At 37.8% G+C, this 19,971-nt stretch overlaps 2 protein-coding genes across 2 annotated transcripts in view; one reads left to right on the forward strand and one right to left on the reverse strand.

The window, feature by feature from the left end:
- The first annotated feature begins 374 nt into the window (after window positions 1-374).
- pccb (propionyl-CoA carboxylase subunit beta) lies at window positions 375-7,810 on the forward strand. The gene is made up of 15 exons (XM_067453755.1): window positions 375-656; window positions 745-864; window positions 1,859-1,927; window positions 2,027-2,083; window positions 2,173-2,286; window positions 3,508-3,618; window positions 3,777-3,885; window positions 4,021-4,141; window positions 4,245-4,326; window positions 4,411-4,534; window positions 4,995-5,102; window positions 5,219-5,319; window positions 5,401-5,499; window positions 7,309-7,408; window positions 7,531-7,810. The coding sequence occupies exons 1-15, from the start codon at window positions 420-422 to the stop codon at window positions 7,650-7,652; spliced, it is 1,674 nt and encodes a 557-aa protein (XP_067309856.1). The 5' UTR covers window positions 375-419; the 3' UTR covers window positions 7,653-7,810.
- stag1a (STAG1 cohesin complex component a) overlaps window positions 7,809-19,971 on the reverse strand; it is a 54,200-nt gene continuing 42,037 nt past the window's right edge. The window contains exons 13-34 of the mRNA XM_067453753.1: window positions 19,838-19,945; window positions 19,597-19,711; window positions 19,335-19,452; window positions 17,947-18,050; window positions 17,773-17,865; window positions 17,596-17,685; window positions 17,309-17,512; window positions 16,433-16,503; window positions 16,236-16,323; window positions 15,544-15,624; window positions 15,235-15,327; window positions 14,978-15,152; window positions 13,362-13,501; window positions 13,047-13,148; window positions 12,781-12,929; window positions 12,561-12,689; window positions 11,035-11,240; window positions 10,741-10,912; window positions 10,428-10,541; window positions 10,230-10,344; window positions 9,683-9,763; window positions 7,809-8,879 (exon numbers count right to left, since the gene is read on the reverse strand). Of these exons, the coding sequence (XP_067309854.1) occupies window positions 8,856-8,879; window positions 9,683-9,763; window positions 10,230-10,344; window positions 10,428-10,541; window positions 10,741-10,912; window positions 11,035-11,240; window positions 12,561-12,689; window positions 12,781-12,929; window positions 13,047-13,148; window positions 13,362-13,501; window positions 14,978-15,152; window positions 15,235-15,327; window positions 15,544-15,624; window positions 16,236-16,323; window positions 16,433-16,503; window positions 17,309-17,512; window positions 17,596-17,685; window positions 17,773-17,865; window positions 17,947-18,050; window positions 19,335-19,452; window positions 19,597-19,711; window positions 19,838-19,945 (2,572 nt within the window). The 3' untranslated portion in view covers window positions 7,809-8,855. The remainder of the gene's footprint in view (window positions 8,880-9,682; window positions 9,764-10,229; window positions 10,345-10,427; window positions 10,542-10,740; window positions 10,913-11,034; window positions 11,241-12,560; window positions 12,690-12,780; window positions 12,930-13,046; window positions 13,149-13,361; window positions 13,502-14,977; window positions 15,153-15,234; window positions 15,328-15,543; window positions 15,625-16,235; window positions 16,324-16,432; window positions 16,504-17,308; window positions 17,513-17,595; window positions 17,686-17,772; window positions 17,866-17,946; window positions 18,051-19,334; window positions 19,453-19,596; window positions 19,712-19,837; window positions 19,946-19,971) is intronic.

Genomic DNA, 19,971 nt, shown 5'->3' on the forward strand with positions numbered 1-19,971 from the left:
AAGACGATTCCCTGAATAAGCGAGAAATTGAGATTTACAAGAGGAACGTGTCGATTACCTTTTGAATTAACGTTTAAAATTCAGTAAATAATCTAGCCCTAAATTATTATTATTATTATTATTATTATTATTATTATTATTCAAAAGCGTTTATGAATCGAAAGTTATTTGTTTAAAACATAAAAGTGATTCTCATAACAGTTGGGAACTGTAGTTTATCATTGTTGACATTAATATGGACTACATCTATCAAGTTAGCTTAAAAACGCACATCCTTACAGTGATTGGTTCACTCAATCACACCCTCTTAGCTTACCGAGTAGTGGTTGGCTGTGACAAGTAGGTTGCTTGTTGCTGATTGGCTGAAGACACCGACAGGGTTTCCGACAGCTTCTGTGTCCTCAGTGAGTGTAGCAGTGATGGCGACCTACACGTTAATGCGAAGCAGTCGGGGACTATTGAATGGCCTAAAATGTTCTTTTAAAAGTGTAGGTCAGATTCCGTACGGCGCAGGGGCAGTCACCCAGTCGAAAGTACTGCAAAATGCAAGATGCTATTCTGCCAGTCATCTGTCTGTGCAGGAGAGAATTGAGAAGAAGCGAAAGGCAGCTCTTATAGGAGGAGGACAGCTGAGGATAGCTGCACAGCACAAAAGGGTAAGTTATGAAAACTTACTGCAGAATGAATGCAGTTAACATAAGTGAAAGCACAACCCGAGAAGAGCTGAGAAATGCCTGTGCGCAGGGTAAACTGACAGCGCGAGAGAGAGTGGAGCTCTTGCTGGACCAGGACTCGTTCGTGGAGTATGACATGTTTGTGGAGCATCGCTGTTCTGACTTCGGCATGGAGGCGGATCATAATAAGGCAAGTCACCTCCACCTCACAGCTCAAAGAAACTACACACTGAATGCAGAAATACTCCCATATGCCTGTCATGAGTTATGACATAAAAACAGCGTTAAATGTCTTTATTCTCAAATTGTGTCAATTGCAGTTTTGGGTGAAACGGACGCTTTTTCAGTTTGACAGATTTTTAAAACAACCTTTTAACCAAAATAAAGTGTTTTAAGTCAGTGCTTCTCAACCAGGGAGACCCAATTAGCCATGCGTTATTTAGATTTCGCTATATTAACATAACATTAATTAAAAATACTACTCTAAAATCTAAATGCTGTACTAAAACACAAAAAGATGTGTGTATGTATATATATATATATATATATATATATATATATATATATATATATATATATATATATATATATATCACACACACACACATATATATATATATAAATATATAAAATGATGCGTATATCTATTTTTATAAATGTTCTCTTATGCTCACCAAGGCTGCATTTATTTGATCAAAAATACATTAAAACAGTAACATTGTGAAATATTTAATATTTTTTAAAGTGTAAATTATTCCTGTAAAGGCCCAGCTGAATTTTCAGCATCATTACCCCAGTCGCTACTCTAAAATAAAAATGTATACAATTTTATATTTATATTACAGAAGTACCATATGCACATATGAAGCCCTTTATTATTGTCTTGGACTAAATATATTTTCTTGAAAAAAGTGGGGTTTAGGTGTTATTCAATTTCTAATAAATATACCTGTAATAAATATAAAAAAACTTGTATTGTTCAATATTTCAAATGTTTTAAAATGTGCATATTTACAAATACAGTAAGAAGAGATTTGATGACAGCTCAATTTTCGTGAAGAAAATAAAAATAAAGTGGATACTGAATTTTTTATTTATGATTTTATGTCTAGCACAGCAAATGCACATACTAATGGCAGTTATTTTGTATCACATGATTTTCCTCTTCCTGTCTGTGTGTTTAGTACCCAGGAGACAGTGTAGTCACCGGACAGGGAAGGATCAATGGCAGACTGGTGTATGTTTTCAGCCAGGTATGGTACTAGTTTTCGAACATAGGTTTGCAATATTAAAATGTTTTATTTTAATATCTCTATTCTCTTGTCATGAGTTAAAAGCTCCTCTGTCCTCAGGACTTTACCGTGTTCGGGGGCAGTTTATCAGGAGCTCATGCTCAGAAGATCTGCAAGGTGAGACCCGTTGTTGAGCGTTTTTGGACCGGACTAAAGTCTTTTAAAAAAATGCACTGGCACAATACACAATGCAATTTCATTCCTAGATCATGGACCAGGCTATGATGGTTGGAGCTCCAGTAATCGGTCTCAATGACTCAGGTGGAGCCCGCATTCAGGAAGGCGTCGAGTCCCTTGCAGGATATGCTGACATATTCTTGGTAAACTGAAAAGCTTAAAGGGTTAGTTCACCCAAAAATGAAATTTATGTCATTACTGACTCACCCGTAAGACCTTCAGAGCACAGTTTAAGATATCTTCTATTTAGTCCAAGAGCAAAAATAACAAAAACTACGACTTTATTCAGCAATTGTCTTCGTTCAGAAAGACATTAGGGTGAGTCATTAATGACATAAATTTCATTTTTGGGTGAACTAACCCTTTAACGCCACTATATATTTTGATATATAAACTAACTTTCAAAAGTTTGGGCTTGATTTATAAAAAAACTAGAATTAGATTACTTATTTATTATAAATGTTCTCTTATGCTTACCAAGGCGTCATTTATTTGATCAAAAATACATTAAAACAGTAACATTGTGAAATATTTTACATTTTAAAGTGTAAATTATTCCTGTGAAGGCACGTCTGAATTTTCAGCATCATTTCTCCAGTCATCACATGATCCTTCAGAAATCATTGTAATATGCTGATTTGGGGCTCAAGAAACACTTCTTACTATTATCAGTGTCAAAAAATACTGCTTAGTATTTTTGTGGAAACAGATAAAAAAAAAATAATAATAAAAAAAAAAATCTAAGTAGCAACTTGATTCTATTTACACTGAAAATATCATATTTTCTTTGCTATAGATGCTATTTACATTAAGTATAAATAGCAATAGATTCTATTTACATTATGTAAAAATATCAGTATTTTCTTTGCAATAAGTGACATAGTTAGATTATATTATAATTAGTGACTTCTAAATAGTGGCAGAAACTATTTGCACCTCGGTGTTGTAAATTAAATGGTATGCAATTAATGCCTTTCCGATCTGATACGTGATGATAAGGGAATAGAGCAAGTTCGGATTCAAAAGGCGGATTTAAACCGAGGACCGTACTGACCTGTTAATCCAGTATCTGTCCCAATCAGACGTCAGTAGGCGGAGTTAGTGTAAATAGCATTTGCCTACAAGGCGGGCTATTTGCACTTGGTGTAAACAGACACTTGTTTTTTTATTTTTTATTTTTTACAAATAGAAAGTTCAAAATAAGTTTTTTTTAATGGCATAATAAAAAATAATGCATCCTTGTTGAATATAAGTATTAATTTATTTAAAAAAAGAATAATTCTTACTTACACCAAATGTTTGAGTGGTTGTGTACATACAGTATATTCCAGGATTAACTCTGAACAATCATATTTATTCTTCAGCGTAATGTGATGGCCTCAGGTGTAGTTCCTCAGATCTCTCTCATCATGGGTCCGTGTGCAGGTGGAGCCGTGTACTCGCCTGCTCTGACAGACTTTACCTTCATGGTGAAGGTAAGAAAAGAAAAGCATAGAGTATAAATGCATATTGCATTTGAATTCAGATTTCTTGTGTATATTTTAATTTTAGAATCAGGTCCCTGCCGGCTCGCCCATTTTCATGAAATGCTACAAGTTTTCAGCTGATTTACATCTTTATCCTGTGTTTGCAGGACACCTCCTACCTTTTTATCACAGGCCCAGATGTGGTGAAATCGGTAACAAATGAGGATGTTACCCAGGAGGAGCTGGGTGGAGCAAAAACCCACACCGCTGTGTCGGGTAGGTCTATAGATTTAGCCTGTGCGTACATAAGAATGTATTTCATTTGTACGGTTTTAAAAGTATTTGTTTTCTAATCTAACTAAAGATTATCTTGGCTTACTCGTAATATAAAGAGCTTTTGTTTTCTTTCAGGTGTTGCTCATCGGGCCTTTGAGAATGATGTTGATGCCCTTCTGAACTTGCGAGACTTTTTCAACTTTCTCCCACTGAGCAACAAAGATCCAGCTCCAGTCATCGAGAGCCATGATCCTCGGTGAGAAACTGTTTTATTAAATAAAACAAATTCTCAACGTATCTTGAACAGGTTTTTCAGTCACATGGAGTCCGCTCTTATCATGTCCATTTATTGTCCTCAGCGACCGGCTGGTTCCTGGTTTGGACACCGTCGTTCCTTTTGAAAGCACAAAAGCCTATGACATGCTGGACATCGTTCATGGTGTATGGGCATCTTTAGAGAACAGACAATTCAAATAGTCATGGACTAATCAGGGAGTGCTCATGATTGTCATTTCACTCTTACAGATAGTAGATGAGAGGGAATTCTTTGAGATTATGCCCAACTATGCCAAAAACATTGTGGTGGGATTTGCCAGAATGAATGGTCGGACTGTAGGCATAGTGGGAAACCAGCCAAAAGTGGCATCTGGTGGGTATTTCTATTTCTATTTTATTTTATTTAATTTATAATAAATAAATAAAAATCATATTTGAAATAAATATTGTTCTTTTTTATATTAAATTCATGAAAGAATCCTGAAAAAATAACCATGGTTTTCACAAAAATATTAAGTAGCACCATTTTGTTTTCTACCAATGTTTCTTGAGCAGCAAATCCACATAATATAATGATTCTGAAGGATCATGCGACACTCAAGACTGAAGTAATGATGCTGAAATTTCAGCTTGCCATCAGGAATAAATTACGTGTTAAATTATATTACTAAGCAGTTATTTGAAATTGTAATAATATTTTACAGTATTACTGTTTTACTAAATTTTGGATCCAATAAATGCAGTCATGGTGAGCATCCTCTTTCAAAACCAAACTTCTGTAAAATAGACTATGAATGTGTAACATGTAGTTATTTTTTTCTTGAATATTTTAGGCTGTTTGGACATAAACTCATCTGTTAAAGGGGCTCGCTTTGTTCGTTTCTGTGACGCCTTCAACATTCCCATCATCACATTTGTGGATGTGCCTGGATTCCTGCCAGGTGTCTAATGACTTTATTATCCTAACCATAACTTTTCTCTCGATCAATTTAGCCCGAATTGCCAACATGCATTTCCCTTTAAAAAAATACTGACAGGACCTTCGGTGTTTCCACAGGCACAGCTCAAGAGTACGGAGGCATCATCAGACACGGAGCCAAACTGCTGTACGCTTTTGCCGAGGCCACGGTTCCAAAGATCACTGTCATCACTAGGAAGGTAGGAGGCAGAATGATGATTGTGTGTGTGTGGATGGCTCTAACTAGCTTGTCTGCTGAATCCTGTGTGTCCTGTCTTCAGGCATATGGAGGTGCTTATGATGTGATGAGTTCCAAACATTTGAGAGGAGACGTCAACTACGCCTGGCCATCCGCTGAAGTTGCGGTGATGGGTGCAAAGGTAAAACTGAAGACTAATGAGCTGAAACAATAGTGGCATGGCCAGTGCACTTACATAGAAAATATGCATTGTGGGTGAATTATGGGTCTTTGAAGGGCATTTATGAGCTCAACCAAACCTGCCATTGAGCTGCAATTAAATCTCAGGATCCTAGAAATCCTTAATAAAAGATTCTTTATCCTGTAACCAGAGCAGAGGAGTGGCAGATAGACATGAGAGCGTTCAGAGCGCTTCAGCCACTGATATACTCTAACAGCAGCAATGATCACTATGCTCGGCTCTCTTTGGTGATTACGCCGCTTGTGAATGTCCCTTCTACTGGAGGCTCAAGCTGTGAGTTGAGTAACAGGTGCTGCTGACTCAGAGTTTGGATAGCACCGATCATATCACATGTTGACTGTTTAAAGTACAAACTATAAATATTTCTGCTGGGTGTCCATTAGTGACACTAAAGCAACAATGATGCTCATAGATAGTCCTATAATGTATATAATATTTAAGGTTGTTAAAATTTTATATATATTTAGAAGTACTAGGCAATCGATTAATCGCGATTCCCAAAAATTAAGAGACCACTTAATTTCTTTCAGAGCTGTATGTGTGTGTATTGTTTAATTATGACGTATAAATGCACAGTCATATATTTATATAATTTATCTTATATACAAATATAAATATTTTATATATAAATATAACATTTTTCTTAAATATACACGTGTGTGTGTGTATGTATATATATATATATATATATATATATATATATAATTTTAAAAAATCAATTAATAATATATATATATACATAATATATAATATATACATAATAATTATACAGAGTACACACACACATTATGTAAACACAAACTTTTATTTTGGATATGATTATTAATCATGATTGATCGATATAGATTAGACATAGGGCCATTAAGACTTTTTTATTTTTAAGATTAAGGATAAATTAAATTGATCAAAAGTGACTGTAAAGACATGTATGTTATAACCTATTTCTATTTCAAATCAATTGAAAATAATAATTAATTGAAATATAATTGACACATGATCTTTGGCATCTCAACATATTTTGCTCACTGAATCCATGTACAATGCTGGTCAAAAGTTTGGAATAATTAAGATTTTATATGCTTTTAAATCTTATGCTTAACAAAGCTGCATTTATTTGATCAAAATACAGTAAAAGCAGTAATCCTGTGAAATATCGTTTAAATCTTATGGAAAAGTTTTCTATTACCCAAATTCTTTGAACTTATTATTCATCAAAGAATCCACAAAAACTTTAAGCAACACAACTGTTTTTAACATTAATAAGACATTTTTTTTTAGCAGCAAATCAGCATATTACGATTTCTGAAGAATCATGTGACACTAAGTTATTTATTCAAAGCTGAATTTGTCAATTTTATATATATATATATATATATATATATATATATATATATATAATATAGCGAGAGAGAATACTTATTTTACATTGTAATATTTCATATGTACTGTTTTTACTGCATTTTTGATAAATGCAACCTTGGTGAACGTGAGTATAAGCAACAACTTTCCGACGCTGTGTATATCATTTGTTTTAATATAAGAATTTTGAAAGTAATATTGGTCATAGAAATTACAACAACAAAAAGAATCAATAACTCAGTTTAAGTTTAAGAATTTCTTAGGCTTTTTTTATAATTTAGTTTTTATAAAGTTCTCGATAACTGGAACAATCATGAAATGGATTGATCATAAATTGTGAAACCCTATATTTATGTAATGTGCTACATAATTCATCATTTCATTTTGAAGGGTGCTGTTCAAATCATCTTTAGAGGAAAGGAGAATCAAGCCGAGGCTGAAGCTGAATATGTGGAGAAGTTTGCCAATCCCTTCCCCGCTGCTGTCAGAGGTGCGCAGACCAGACGCAACGCACGCTCATCTCACTCCACGTTTCCCTACACTGCCATACAGACGTGCTGGGTTCTGCTGCTACTTGTGTTATTGCTAAACAACATTTAATGTGTTTCACAGGCTTCGTGGACGATATCATTCAGCCCTCAACCACACGCAAGAGGATCTGTAGAGACCTGGAGGTGCTCGCCAGCAAGAAACAGACCAACCCCTGGAAAAAACATGCTAACATTCCCTTATAAATCTCCTCAACACTAATTGTATAGCATTTCCCAGCAATATCTGTGGTTAGACTGGAGAGAACATCATGTTTTTATACATGGTTCATTGTGCCTTATTCCCACTCGTATGCATTGTCGTTATTTAAACATTGTAAAATCAATAAAACACTCCCACGGTTCATGATTACATATTTATTTTTTTCTGAAAAAGTGAGTTTTCCATAAGTTCACTGCAGAAAAGTTTTAGAACAGTTTTCCATTAAAAGGGAAAGTGGTACATCATTTCTAGGTTGTACAAAAGAAAACCATTTTATATTGAAAATGTACAATTTACAGGTACACTAGCAAAACTAACCAGGGCTCAGGATGGGGAGTAATGACGATCATAGGAAACTCGTGTGGTTGACAGGATAACATTTCACTTTATGAGAGCACAGGACCATAGAGCACTTAAACGGAGGCAATACTTGAATGGGCCTCACTCGACACACGGCACGACAGCCTCTGCTGTTTGATCCGGACGAGAGTAACGGATGAAAACCCTGCCGTATAGACATTTCACACAAATAAACTTCACCTAAATCTACTGGAAATAAAATACCGACCATTTAAATGTTTCTGCAAGCCAAAACACACAACATGTAATGCCCCCTTCAGGACACCTGCGTCACACGCACAGATTTTTGGCTCTCTGACAATATTAACTGCATTTTTAACACTCTGACTAAACGTTTCTCATCTTCCTCTGACATTTACCATCATTTATGACTATTGAAAACTGTTCAGTGTTATTTTATATGTCAACTTAGACTGATTGAAGATTGGCCAACATTTAATACTGCTTGTTTTGTGTGGAAGAATCAGTTCGTTGACCTTATATATAAAAACCAACTTCATAATCTAACTGTACAGGGCATCTACACAGTAGGATGGATAAACACAAATATGTACATCTTGAAGATATGGGACCATACATTCTTACATGATATATCTGTACCATGATGTAAATCCCATCCAGTGTGATTCAGATGAGCTGATGAAGAATTTGTTTTACAGAACAATTCACCATATATGTAACATGACTGGACTGATAAAATAATCTGTGGATGAATAAAAGCTCCTCTGTGTCATCTGATAAAAACTGGCAAGTCGACCTCAATACGCTCCTTTCAGCCCTTACTTTAATCAGTTCGGAAGCTATTTTTTTCCATCCGTTGTGGCACCTCAGAACATGGGCATCGTGAAACCCTACAAAAAGACACACACAAAAAAAGAAGTTTTATTAACAAGGTTTGGGAAGAAATATGTTCAGATAATTGACACAAGTGGTGGAGAGCACTCAGCTAATCAGCAATAAGATATATATATACATATAAACACACAAATACATACATACACACATTATATACATTAAATCTACTCTCTATAAATGATATGCAAGTGTGAACTCGTGAAATTCAGGTGATCATTTATTGATAATTAGGGCTGCGCATTTTGAGGGAAAAATTTAATCGTGATTTTTCTGAGGATTTTGTTTTTGTTTTTGTAGAGCTGCACGATTTGGCCATAAAATGTGATTATATATCAGTTTGACCATATTATAACTATATTACTAAATAAAAATATAAGTTCAACTGTAAAACTGCAATTCTAGTATTTATGGTTGTCTTGATTTCTACACTTTATACTGACAGATATTTACAAATGATTCTCACTATAAATTTGGCAAGGTGGTTGATGCGCCGCGTTTTCAAATGCGCAGAAAAGGAATTTGTGTGGAGCAACATTTACTGCGAACGGAGTCACTGCAAGACACTGAAAACATCCCATCATGAGCTGCTCGTGTGTAAAAGGAAACAGGTTCATCTTATATTCAGGATCTAGACCTTTACATGTCAACAATACACCCACAACAATAGGTGAAGGCAAATATGGGTAAGACCAGTGTGCTAATAAATACGGTGTCAGTCGGTCTTATAATCAGGGTCGTCTTATATTGGAAACAATATGGTAATATATAATGTGTTAAAGCCTTAGCAACTCATTCTTACCGACTCATCCTCAATCATGGCTGCAGAGTCAAAGAAGTCCGGTCTCAGCTCTGCTCTTTCCCGCCTGTTCCTGGATGGAGGCTGCACAAGATTTAAAATAATGTGATTTTTTTTTCTATATTTAATTACACAAGTATTCTGAGACACTTTTTTCCACTTTTCCACAGACACTATTTCTCCATTTGACGATCATTAGTCAGAAACATACAAATTGCCAATATCTCAGTGTAGAACAGTGGTGGCGAATGTCATTCCTGGAGCTCAACTGTCTTGCAGAGTTTTGCTCAAACCCTGATAAAAACTCACCTACTACCTGTAGCTTTCTAGTAACCCTTAAGACCTTGATTAGCTGGTTCAGGTGTGTTTGATTAGAGTTGGAGCAAAACTCTGCAGGACTGTTTCTCTTCAGGATGACGTTCGCCACCCCTGGTATATGATGTTTTACCAGTCCCCCATTTTTGGAGGGCTCTTAAATGGGAAGCAGAACCTCAGGATAGGTTTGGGGACTGTGTGTGAGTCACTGTAGTGTTAACAGCTTGGATCTTACCAGATCAATGACCATGGTGTCCTCAAATTCCTCACTCATGTCTTCTAGCTGCCCTCGAGACGACATCATGACATCCTCAAAGATGGGCTCTGCGTCGTCCTCCATGAGACCACGTCTAGATTAGAGAAATCAAAGTAACATTAACTACAGCATTTTTTTCTCATTTGTGAAACATCCCACACACGTTTTTCCACGTACACAGTCTGTCGTACTCCTCCGCTACGGGCCTTCATGTAGTTCATGGCTGTGCGTTCTTTCCTGTTTACCTCCTCCATCTTCTGTTGGCCAAGCCAGGACATCTGCATCTGAGGACTGATCGAGAGGAAAACCGCATAATGCTAGTGACATAAACCAACCATGTTATTGTTAACTTAAACTACAAAAAAAATGTGTTCATTAAAAAAAAAGATGAAAAAAATCATAAATATTAGAGGAAACACTTAAAAATGAGAAATATTGCGTTGGCAGCTAACTCATTTAGAATAAGCTGAAGTGACTAAAAGTCACTTACTTATGAACATAGTCAGATTCAGACCCAGGCTCAGAGTCCTGGTCAGGGAGGTGCTCAGCTGCTTGCCGCGGGTTCTCTCGGAGCACAGTGGAGGTGAGTTGGGGTGTCTGCAGGGCTCCTGGGGTCTGTAGGGTGTCATTCCTCATCATCCACGAACCCTCCATACTCTCCTCTGCAGAACCACGAAAACACACACAAAACAGCCCATGACTGCTTACTTTTAGGCATCTTAGTCAGCTGAACCAACCCACAGTCCTCCCGTCTTCTATTATTATGATCTACTGGCATCCTCACCCTCGATGCGTTTCTTGTGCATGGGTGGACGGCCCTTCTTGCTTCGTATGGATCCAGCTTTGCTGCTGCTGCTGCCGCTGGTGATGGACATGCGATCTTCATCTCCACCCGTCAACAGAGAGTTCCTGTAGGAGATGAGCGGCAGCCAGATGTCCTCCCGTCTCTCCATCATCTGCTCTGTCATAAACTTTTCAAGATATGAGTGCCTGCATAGTCAAAGAGAAAACACAATTTTACTGACATATATAAATATAATACATTTTAAAAAAACATATACAAATATAAAAAAACATAAAAAAGCAAGCATATATAAATTAATTAATACTCTGCCTTTCTCTATAAATGTATATTAGTGCTGTCAATCGATTATTAACTAATTATTCACATATTTGTCTGTAATCACGAATAAATGCATCCCTTTCCATGACATTAAAGTTTTTAATATATTTTTAAATTGGGATAATTTCGCATCTTCATAAATTAAAGTAGAAACAACATATACACCAACCTAAAGGATTATTAGGAACACCATTAATGCAATTATCTAATCGACCAATCACATGGCAGTTGCTTCAATGCATTTAGGGGTGTTGTCCTGGTCAAGACAATCTCCTGAACACCAAACTGAATGTCAGAATGGGAAAGAAAGGTGATTTAAGCTATTTTGAGCGTTGTATGGTTGTTGGTGCAAGACAGGCCGATCTGAGTATTTCACAATCTGCTCAGTTACTGGGATTTTCACACACAACCTTTTCTAGGGTTTACAAAGGATGGTGTGAAAAGAGAAAAACATCCAGTATGCGCCAGTCTTGTGGGCAAAATGCCTTGTTGATGCTAGAGGTCAGAGGAGAATGGGCCGACTGATTCAAGCTGATAGAAGAGCAACTTTGACTGAAATAACCACTCGTTACAACCGAGGTATGCAGCAAAGCATTTGTGAAGCCACAACACGCACAACCTTGAGGTGGATGGGCTAAAACAGCAGAAGACCCTACCGGGAACCACTCATCTCCACTACAAGTACGAAAAAGAGCCTACAATTTGCACAAGTTCACCAAAATTGGACAGTTAAAACTAACATCTTGGTACCACATACCACAGCACACCTTCAGGGGTCTAGGAGTCCATGCCTCAACAGGTCAAGGCATTTTTGGCAACAAAAGAGGGGCCAACACAATATTAGGAAGGTGGTCATAATGTTAAGCCTGATTGATGTATATATACACATGCAAACACACACATATTTCTCTCACTTATTATTTATATAATTAATGAGTGCCTGTACAGAAAAAGAGAGAACACAAAGGTACCAGCATATATAAATAATATAATAAAACAATTTTATTAGCATATATAGTTTAAGTTTTTCTTATTTATATACATTATAATATAATGCTTCTGCTCAGTTTCTTAAAGGCTTCATCCAATAAATCTTTTACTCAGTGCCTCTATTACTAAATCAAGGCAAAGCTCAAGCACATGAGCATAAAACCCCATTAAACAAAGTGCTCTTTAGACCAACTTACACTGTTTTCTTGTCTTGGCGAAGTAGTTTCGAGGAAAATTCACAGAGAACATCTAGGAAGGCCAGATTCGGAGGGGGATACTCCGGTCCTTTAGGATTCTGATATTTAAAGGCGAACTCAATCCCATCTCTGAATACATTAAAAATATTTGTGAGAGGTAAAATAAAGAGGTCCATTTGATGTTTGAGGAGTAATAATTCAAACATGAACAAGAAGTTACTTGTGCAGTGTGGCCACAGCTTCTCTGGTTTTGATCTGGTCCAAGCCAAAGGTGAGGGCAAAGCGACGTGCCAATTCCTTAATGCCGCTCACATGAGATGAGGTTCTGTCTAAGTTAGGCCCCTGATCCTGGATCAGCTCATTAAAGAGCTGAAGAACAGAAACAATAACAGGATTACTACAATTATCATAAGATTAAAATGATAATGCGAATATCATGTTCATCTTATACCAGAATATCCCTCAAAATGGAGGCTGTCATCTCACCTGTTGTAAGCTCAGGATGAGTGTCTTGGCACACAATATTTTGTCCGTCTGTCTGGTCTTACTTAGAGTCTCCTTGATGATGTCTCCATAATCGTTGTAGTACTGCAAGTAGTTTACCAGTAGTGAAAGCCGAATATTTGTTGGCATAACAGTTTTAAGTATAAATCTAAAATATGTATATATCTGTCCACTGGAGCAGTGAAATTTTGAACGCTTTCATTGTGGTTGGACAAAGGTATATGTATACTTTGGCAATTCAGAAAAAAAAGGCAGCCGCACAAGATTTCCAGGTAAGGTGATGACTGGAGATCTTACCTTCATGTAGTGTTTGAAGATATCTGCAGCAGCTGGCATGTCTACTATATCATAAATGATGAGCTTGCTGAAGGCAGCTAGAAGGTTCCTCCTCTTGTGTAAGGCCTCAATCTTGTTAGCTTCATCTTCCTCATCACCCTCTATGTAAAAAACATCAGATAGATTTATTAAAAACATTATTGAAAAGCCTCTTACAGACTCTTATATCTGTTCAGTATCTGATGGATATCCCATTGGATACATCCATCTCATTTACTGGGTCACATTCACAAAACTGTACATTATATAGTCATGGACAAAATTGTTGGTACCCTTGGTGAATATTGACAAAACAGCCTGTGAAAATGCATCTGCATCGTTAATCCTTTAGATCTTTTATTTTGAAAAAATAAACCTTTCATTGAAGTATAACAATTTAAAATGGGGGGGAAATCCCATTGTGAAATAAATGTTTTTCTCTAATACACGTAGGACACAATTATTGGCCAAGATATCAACTCTGAGTCTTGTTCTATAATGCCTAATGACTTTGGAGAATACCTGAAATGAGATTAGAGAGCATTCCTTCATACAGAATCCCTCCAGATTGCCAGCTCCATGTTGGTGCTCCTTTAGGGTCCGGGGACTAAGATGGCCATGGCAAAGATACATTTTGTGCTCAGTGACACATTTTTTTTGCTGGTTTTTGGATCATCGTCCTGTTGGAAGATCTAACCATGGCGCATTATAAGAATTCTAGCAGAGGTCATCAGGTTTAGATTTTTTATCTGTTGGTATTTGATGGAATCCATGATACCATGTGTCTGAACAAGATGTCCAGGACCTCCAACAAAAAAATTGGCCAACAACGTTAAAGATCCAGCAGTATATTTGACCGTATTTTTTGGTTTCATCTGACCATAGAACCAGGTCCCTTTTGAAGATCCAGTCATGTTTGTGTCTTTGGATGAGAGCAGATGATTTGTCTTGAAACCCTCCTAACCAAATTGTGGTGATGTAGGGGGAGTTTAATATTTTTAAAGTCTTTCTGACCCAGAGACTCAGCTACTTTTTGCTTTCTACTTTCTCATCCTTGGAGTATTTGGCAACTCAAACTCTCCTCCGCAGATTCGTAATATTTCCTGCTGATTAGAACCTCTTAATTATTGTCCCAATGGTAGAAATGGGAACTTTTAATGTTTTAATGTTGCGAAGCTCAACAATCTTCATGTCAGAACTATATTATTTGGTTTTACTCATTGTGTTGGATGATTAAGGGAATTTGGCCTTTGCATTTCCTCATATTTATACTTCTGTGAAACAGGAAGTCCTGGCTAGATAATTTCATGTTCCTAGTCACCCTGGTGTGCTTAAACATGGATGGAGATGTTACTCATAAGAATTTCTAGTGGTAACATTAACTGTGGCCATAGTGTATTAGAGAAGAAGAAATTCATGATTCCCCCCACTTCATTTTTTAAAAACTTCAATTAAAGGTTTGTTGAATAAAAAGATCAAAAGGATTTAATTGTTGATTAATTGATGCAGAGTTCTTTTCACAGTCTTTTTTGATCAATATTTACCAATATGTACCTATAATTTTAATTATTAATCATTAATACTGTCTGTAGGTTCACCTAGGCTCTGATTCTCATCATCCTGGTCAATAAACACATGATCTAAGATGAAGTTCAGGAGCTCGTTCTGTAGAGTGCTGTCTGGATTGAACACCAGAGGTTGCAGACCCTCCCTGGCCCCTGTGGTGAGCTGGTGACTGAAGATCATCAGTAGGTCACATAGCAGCATGAACGCCTGGAGGAAGAAATAGGAAGGTGCCGCAATGATTGACTGTTGAACAGGCATGCCCCTCCTGAATGAAAGGTCTTTAGCTTACCTGCTCTTTAACCGGTGTGTTAACATTTGATAAACACTGCTGGCACACAGCTAGAAAAGACTTGACAACCCTCCGTAGTGCTAGAAGATCATCCTGGAATCAAACAGAAAAATTGTCTTTTGGTTGAAAGTTGCAATAATCAGTTAATGAACGCACCTTTATTGCTTGTTCAGCCTGGTCATATTCAATAGAGATCAATTCTGGATATAAAAACAATGGATGAATGGTTCAGTGTTGCTAATAAAAAGGTTGCAGTGTATTTAAAACCACCTGCTAAATAAGAAGGCATTAAATAGACACCTTACAGACCTTGGATGGAGATCCCTCTGTGATTTTGACCAGCTGCCACAGTATAGAGTAATGAGAACACTGAAGAGCCTGCACTGCTATCTACAAACCACACAATGAAACACACTCAGCTTCAGGACATAACTTGATCTACATAAATCTGCATTAGTCACATGAAAATAAGTTAAAATCACGGAGAGAGGGAAAAAACTAAATCAAGAAATTTAAACAAATAATATATATGTGTGTGTGTGTGTGTGTGTGTGTGTGTGTGTGTGTGTGTGTGTGTGTGTGTGTGTGTGTGTGTGTGTGTGTGTGTGTGTGTGTGTGCATTGCTATTTTGTTAATTGCTTGATTTTTTTATTGGTCAATATGTTTGTATAATAAGAATATGATTAATTCCCCCCTTTTCTTTCTAATAAAATAAACCAATATTTCATGCTCAATTCTTAGTACTCCACTACAGTAAAGAAAGTCATCCATTTTTAAGATTGTTTTGTAAAAGTTCTAAATTACAGGCAACAAAAACTTCCACAATGTATAGTAAACACAGTGTGAATGGATATTTCATTTAAATAATGCTGCTTTTTTTATTAGAGTACTAAGAACTGTCATGAAAATAGTGTCATAATGCAAATAATTGGGTTGAAATGTGACACGTTCCTGACAGGCTTCTTGAGATTCCTCTCATCTTATATCTGAAACAGACGCACCTGCTCTGGCATAGAGCCCTGCTCTATTCCCGTCCTTAGCAACCTGTAGCAGTTCCCAAACAAATCCCATCTGGTCAAGTCATGAGCACTGATGGAGAGGAGAGATGGACACATTGCTTGTTCATTAGCACTCACTGACTCCAAGTGGTCAGAAGTAACTTGCTTTTGCACAGTAATTTAACAAGACAGCGTCATACTTGTGAAAGGCTGTGAGTCTCTTAAGAGTGGAGAGAACATTGTAGATGTCGTCGTCATCCGCCTCTTCCCCCTGTAAATAAGGCAGACGTCTAAGAAACATACACAGTCATTCACCAACTCTATTTCAGCATATAACAGCCTCAGAGTCTTTAATAGAAGGAATGATGAATAAAGCTCAGAGTTGTCTAAGCACTACAATTTTCATTGGATATTTCAAATAAAAAACAAAACTGTGCCACCTGTTAGCCACCAAAAATGGCACAAAAAACCCACCAAAAGGCCCATAAAAGTAGTCTATATAAAAGACTCAAACAAAAAAACAAAACTGTTAACCACCAAAAATGGCACAAAAATATACATAAAAAGCCCCATAAAAGAAGTCTATATATAAGATTCATGTTGTTGTTTTTTACCATGTTTTCTGAAGCCATACATGATGAAATTCGAGTTGATCGGTCCATTAGGCAAAAAAATCATTCAGTCCAATTCGTGAACTGGATCAGAACCAGCTCAAAAAAAGGAAAAAACAAACAAAAAAACCCCACTCATTTTCTATTGAGTTCAACTCACTGAATCACTCATTTCATTGCAGTGAATAATCTGTGAATAATGATAAAAATGTTAGTCCGTTCCTCACAAAAAGCTATCATATTGCTTATGACATATTTTAATGCCCTTTTCAGTTGTCATAACTACACTATTAACCACTTGTGTGAAAAATATATATTTTTTAAAATAACAGCATAAATGTTGGGGATGACATGAGGCTGATTAAATAACAGTCAGATTAATCATTTTCCTAAATATATTTTGTAATGGATGTGGTACTTTAACAATCCCTCTAAATATGTCCGTCACCTCCACAGAGCCCTCACCGCCTGCAGCAGCTCCTCTACCGAGTGGTTGAAGCGGTCGGTAAGTTCATCGATGAGCTGACTGCGGGCGATGTCAACGCGGTTCATGATGGTGTACTCCTCACTGCACAGAATGCTGTAGGTCTTACTGCAGGCCTCCAGCACCTCTGTATCAGTGTGCTTCTCCACCACAAACTTGATCTGCTTGAGCAATGCGTCCAAGTGCTGGAACATTCAGATTCAGTCTATCAGCAAACGTTCAATGAAATTCCAGCGTTCATTGAGATCCAGCTGGAGAAACTGCTTACCTTCTCCATTCTCCCAGCACTGTACACATCCAGGTCAAAGTATTGCGGGATCTGTAGGAGGTTGGCTACTTTCTCTGCATCTGTCTGGTACTGTGAATAGAAAACGTGTTTACCAGGATCCGAATTAGCAAATTAATTCATGATGTATGAGAGCATGAAAACAGGACTTCATCCTACTTTTGAGAGTAACATGGGAAGAGCCATGATGAAGTGCTCTGTTAATTTGTTTTTGTCATCGATCTGCGTCTTCCTTTCTTTAGCAGTCAAGACCTAGACAACAAGACAGACCAAACTAAACAACAATGGCAACAAATAATTTTAGAATAAAATGCTTGTCAGGTAAAATCTTACCCTTTTCCCAGTCCCTCTCCCCACAGGAGGGTGGGCCTCAGCAGCCTGACGAATAGTACAGACAGTCAGCTCGATCAGAGAACCCTCCTGCCTGTCTGACAACACTGAAGACAAATAGAGAGTCAGAGCCGTGCTTCTGGTGAACATATACATATTCGGGCATTTATGAGAATATACTGTAAGGCGTAAGGTGCACAAAAGGTGGTGAGGAGTTTGAAATGAAGACTTTTGTGACAACTAGCCCCACCCTCCTAGCCTGACGTGGTCATACTCAATTCCATTCAGAATATGAGTCTGAAACTGCTATAAATGGTTAAACTGGATAAAGGGTTGTCTTTCAAATTCCCTCTGCACGTAATAGGATAGCGATACAACCAACCAGAGCAACATGAAGCGGAGCTCGTTGACAGATTAAACATCCATATCCGGTCGGCAAAACTCTGAACACATCTTCCCTTCTTAAGAATGACTTCAGTGCCGTTCTTTGTTCTTTTCTCAAAGAAAAGCTTAACTCCAAGCCTTCCAGAGTCGCGGTCAAAGCTGATTCGACAGACCGCCGTTCGACAGCCTCCGTGTTTACTAGAAGCAAGCAAGCGCAACTATGTCGTCACTATGTTAAGCCCCGCCCACCGACTCTATACATGATGTGATTGGCCTTACCAGAGTTTGGTTTTTACAGCTCAGAACTGTATTGAGAGTTGCTAGACGACACTGGCGATAGATTAGATTTGCTGCAGCTAGGGTGCGTCTAGATTTCTAGACTATATGTTACAACTATTTTAATGAATTTCTATGTAAAGCACTTTGAATTGCCATTGGGTATGAAATGTGCTATCCAAATAAACTTGCCTTGCCTTGCCTTACCAACACGATCATCATTTCTGAGAGAACTAGTGAAGGTGATGCATATACGAACAAGTTCTCTGTTTAGAACTAGTTTTAGGATTAGAACAAGGTCAACCAAGCGCCTTTGATGATGTGGATGATTACGTTACAGTTTATCATCTGTCCATCATCATCTAAAGCCCGCCCTAACAATTTCTTTGGTCCGAACAGTTTCTGTTTGAGCATAATTACTCCTCTATGGATCAAGTCCAGACCGAACTGCCCGAGTTCAAATGTTGTGGGCAGGGCTGAGTTCGGCTAGCAGGGGCGTAGCACCAAATTTTGGGCCCTGGGTACAAACCATCTTGCTGGGCCCCCGTACCATGTATGTGTATGTATAGAAAACGGACTTCCCTGCCTTGGGCCCTGGTTACTCAGTACCCTTTATCCCCCCAGTCCCACGCCCCTGTCGGCTAGCATCCAGGCTACCACCCTCCACTATGTTTTCTATCTAATATGATCTACTACAGGCGGCAGAGAAGCCCCTCTCAGGGTGACCTTACCCTCCTCGCCCTGCACCGGCTCCTCCAGCAGCAGTTCGGTCATGCACTCCCAGTCCTTCAACAGCTCCTGAGAGCTCTCCCACAAACTGTCCACAAGATAGGCAGCATGTTCATGCAGCTGTAAACACAAACACACATACACCATGTGAGCTGACACAAACACAAGAGACTCTGACCAATATAAACAGAACTAGCTGGATTCTAGTGACACTTCAGGAGATAAGTATTGTGTTAACCCATCAATCATCAGTTGTGGCCTCACCTCACTTTCCAGAAAGAAGAGCACCAGCATGCGGATGAGGTTTCCGTTTGGGCTGCTCCTGCCCCTGCGTTTGGCCAGAGCCTCCTCCGCCTGAGGATCATGTCTGCTGAACAACCTACACATGACACCGCAAAGAAAGGACACACAAAAAATGTAATTCAATTACAATAACACAAATATATATAAATAATCAGACAAAAGCCAAGAATATTTTGCCGAGAAAATATGCAAGCTGGCTCACTTTCGATGTAGAAAATCCCCAGCAGCCACTGCCACAGGCCTGTGAGCTGAGTACACTAGATGATAGACATTCTCACAGTCTTCATTAGACAGCGCGTCCTCACTACCCCTGAACAAATGAAGAACATTCATGGA

The sequence above is a fragment of the Pseudorasbora parva genome, chromosome 9, assembly GCF_024679245.1.
Source record: "Pseudorasbora parva isolate DD20220531a chromosome 9, ASM2467924v1, whole genome shotgun sequence".
Taxonomy (NCBI): Eukaryota; Metazoa; Chordata; class Actinopteri; order Cypriniformes; family Gobionidae; genus Pseudorasbora; species Pseudorasbora parva.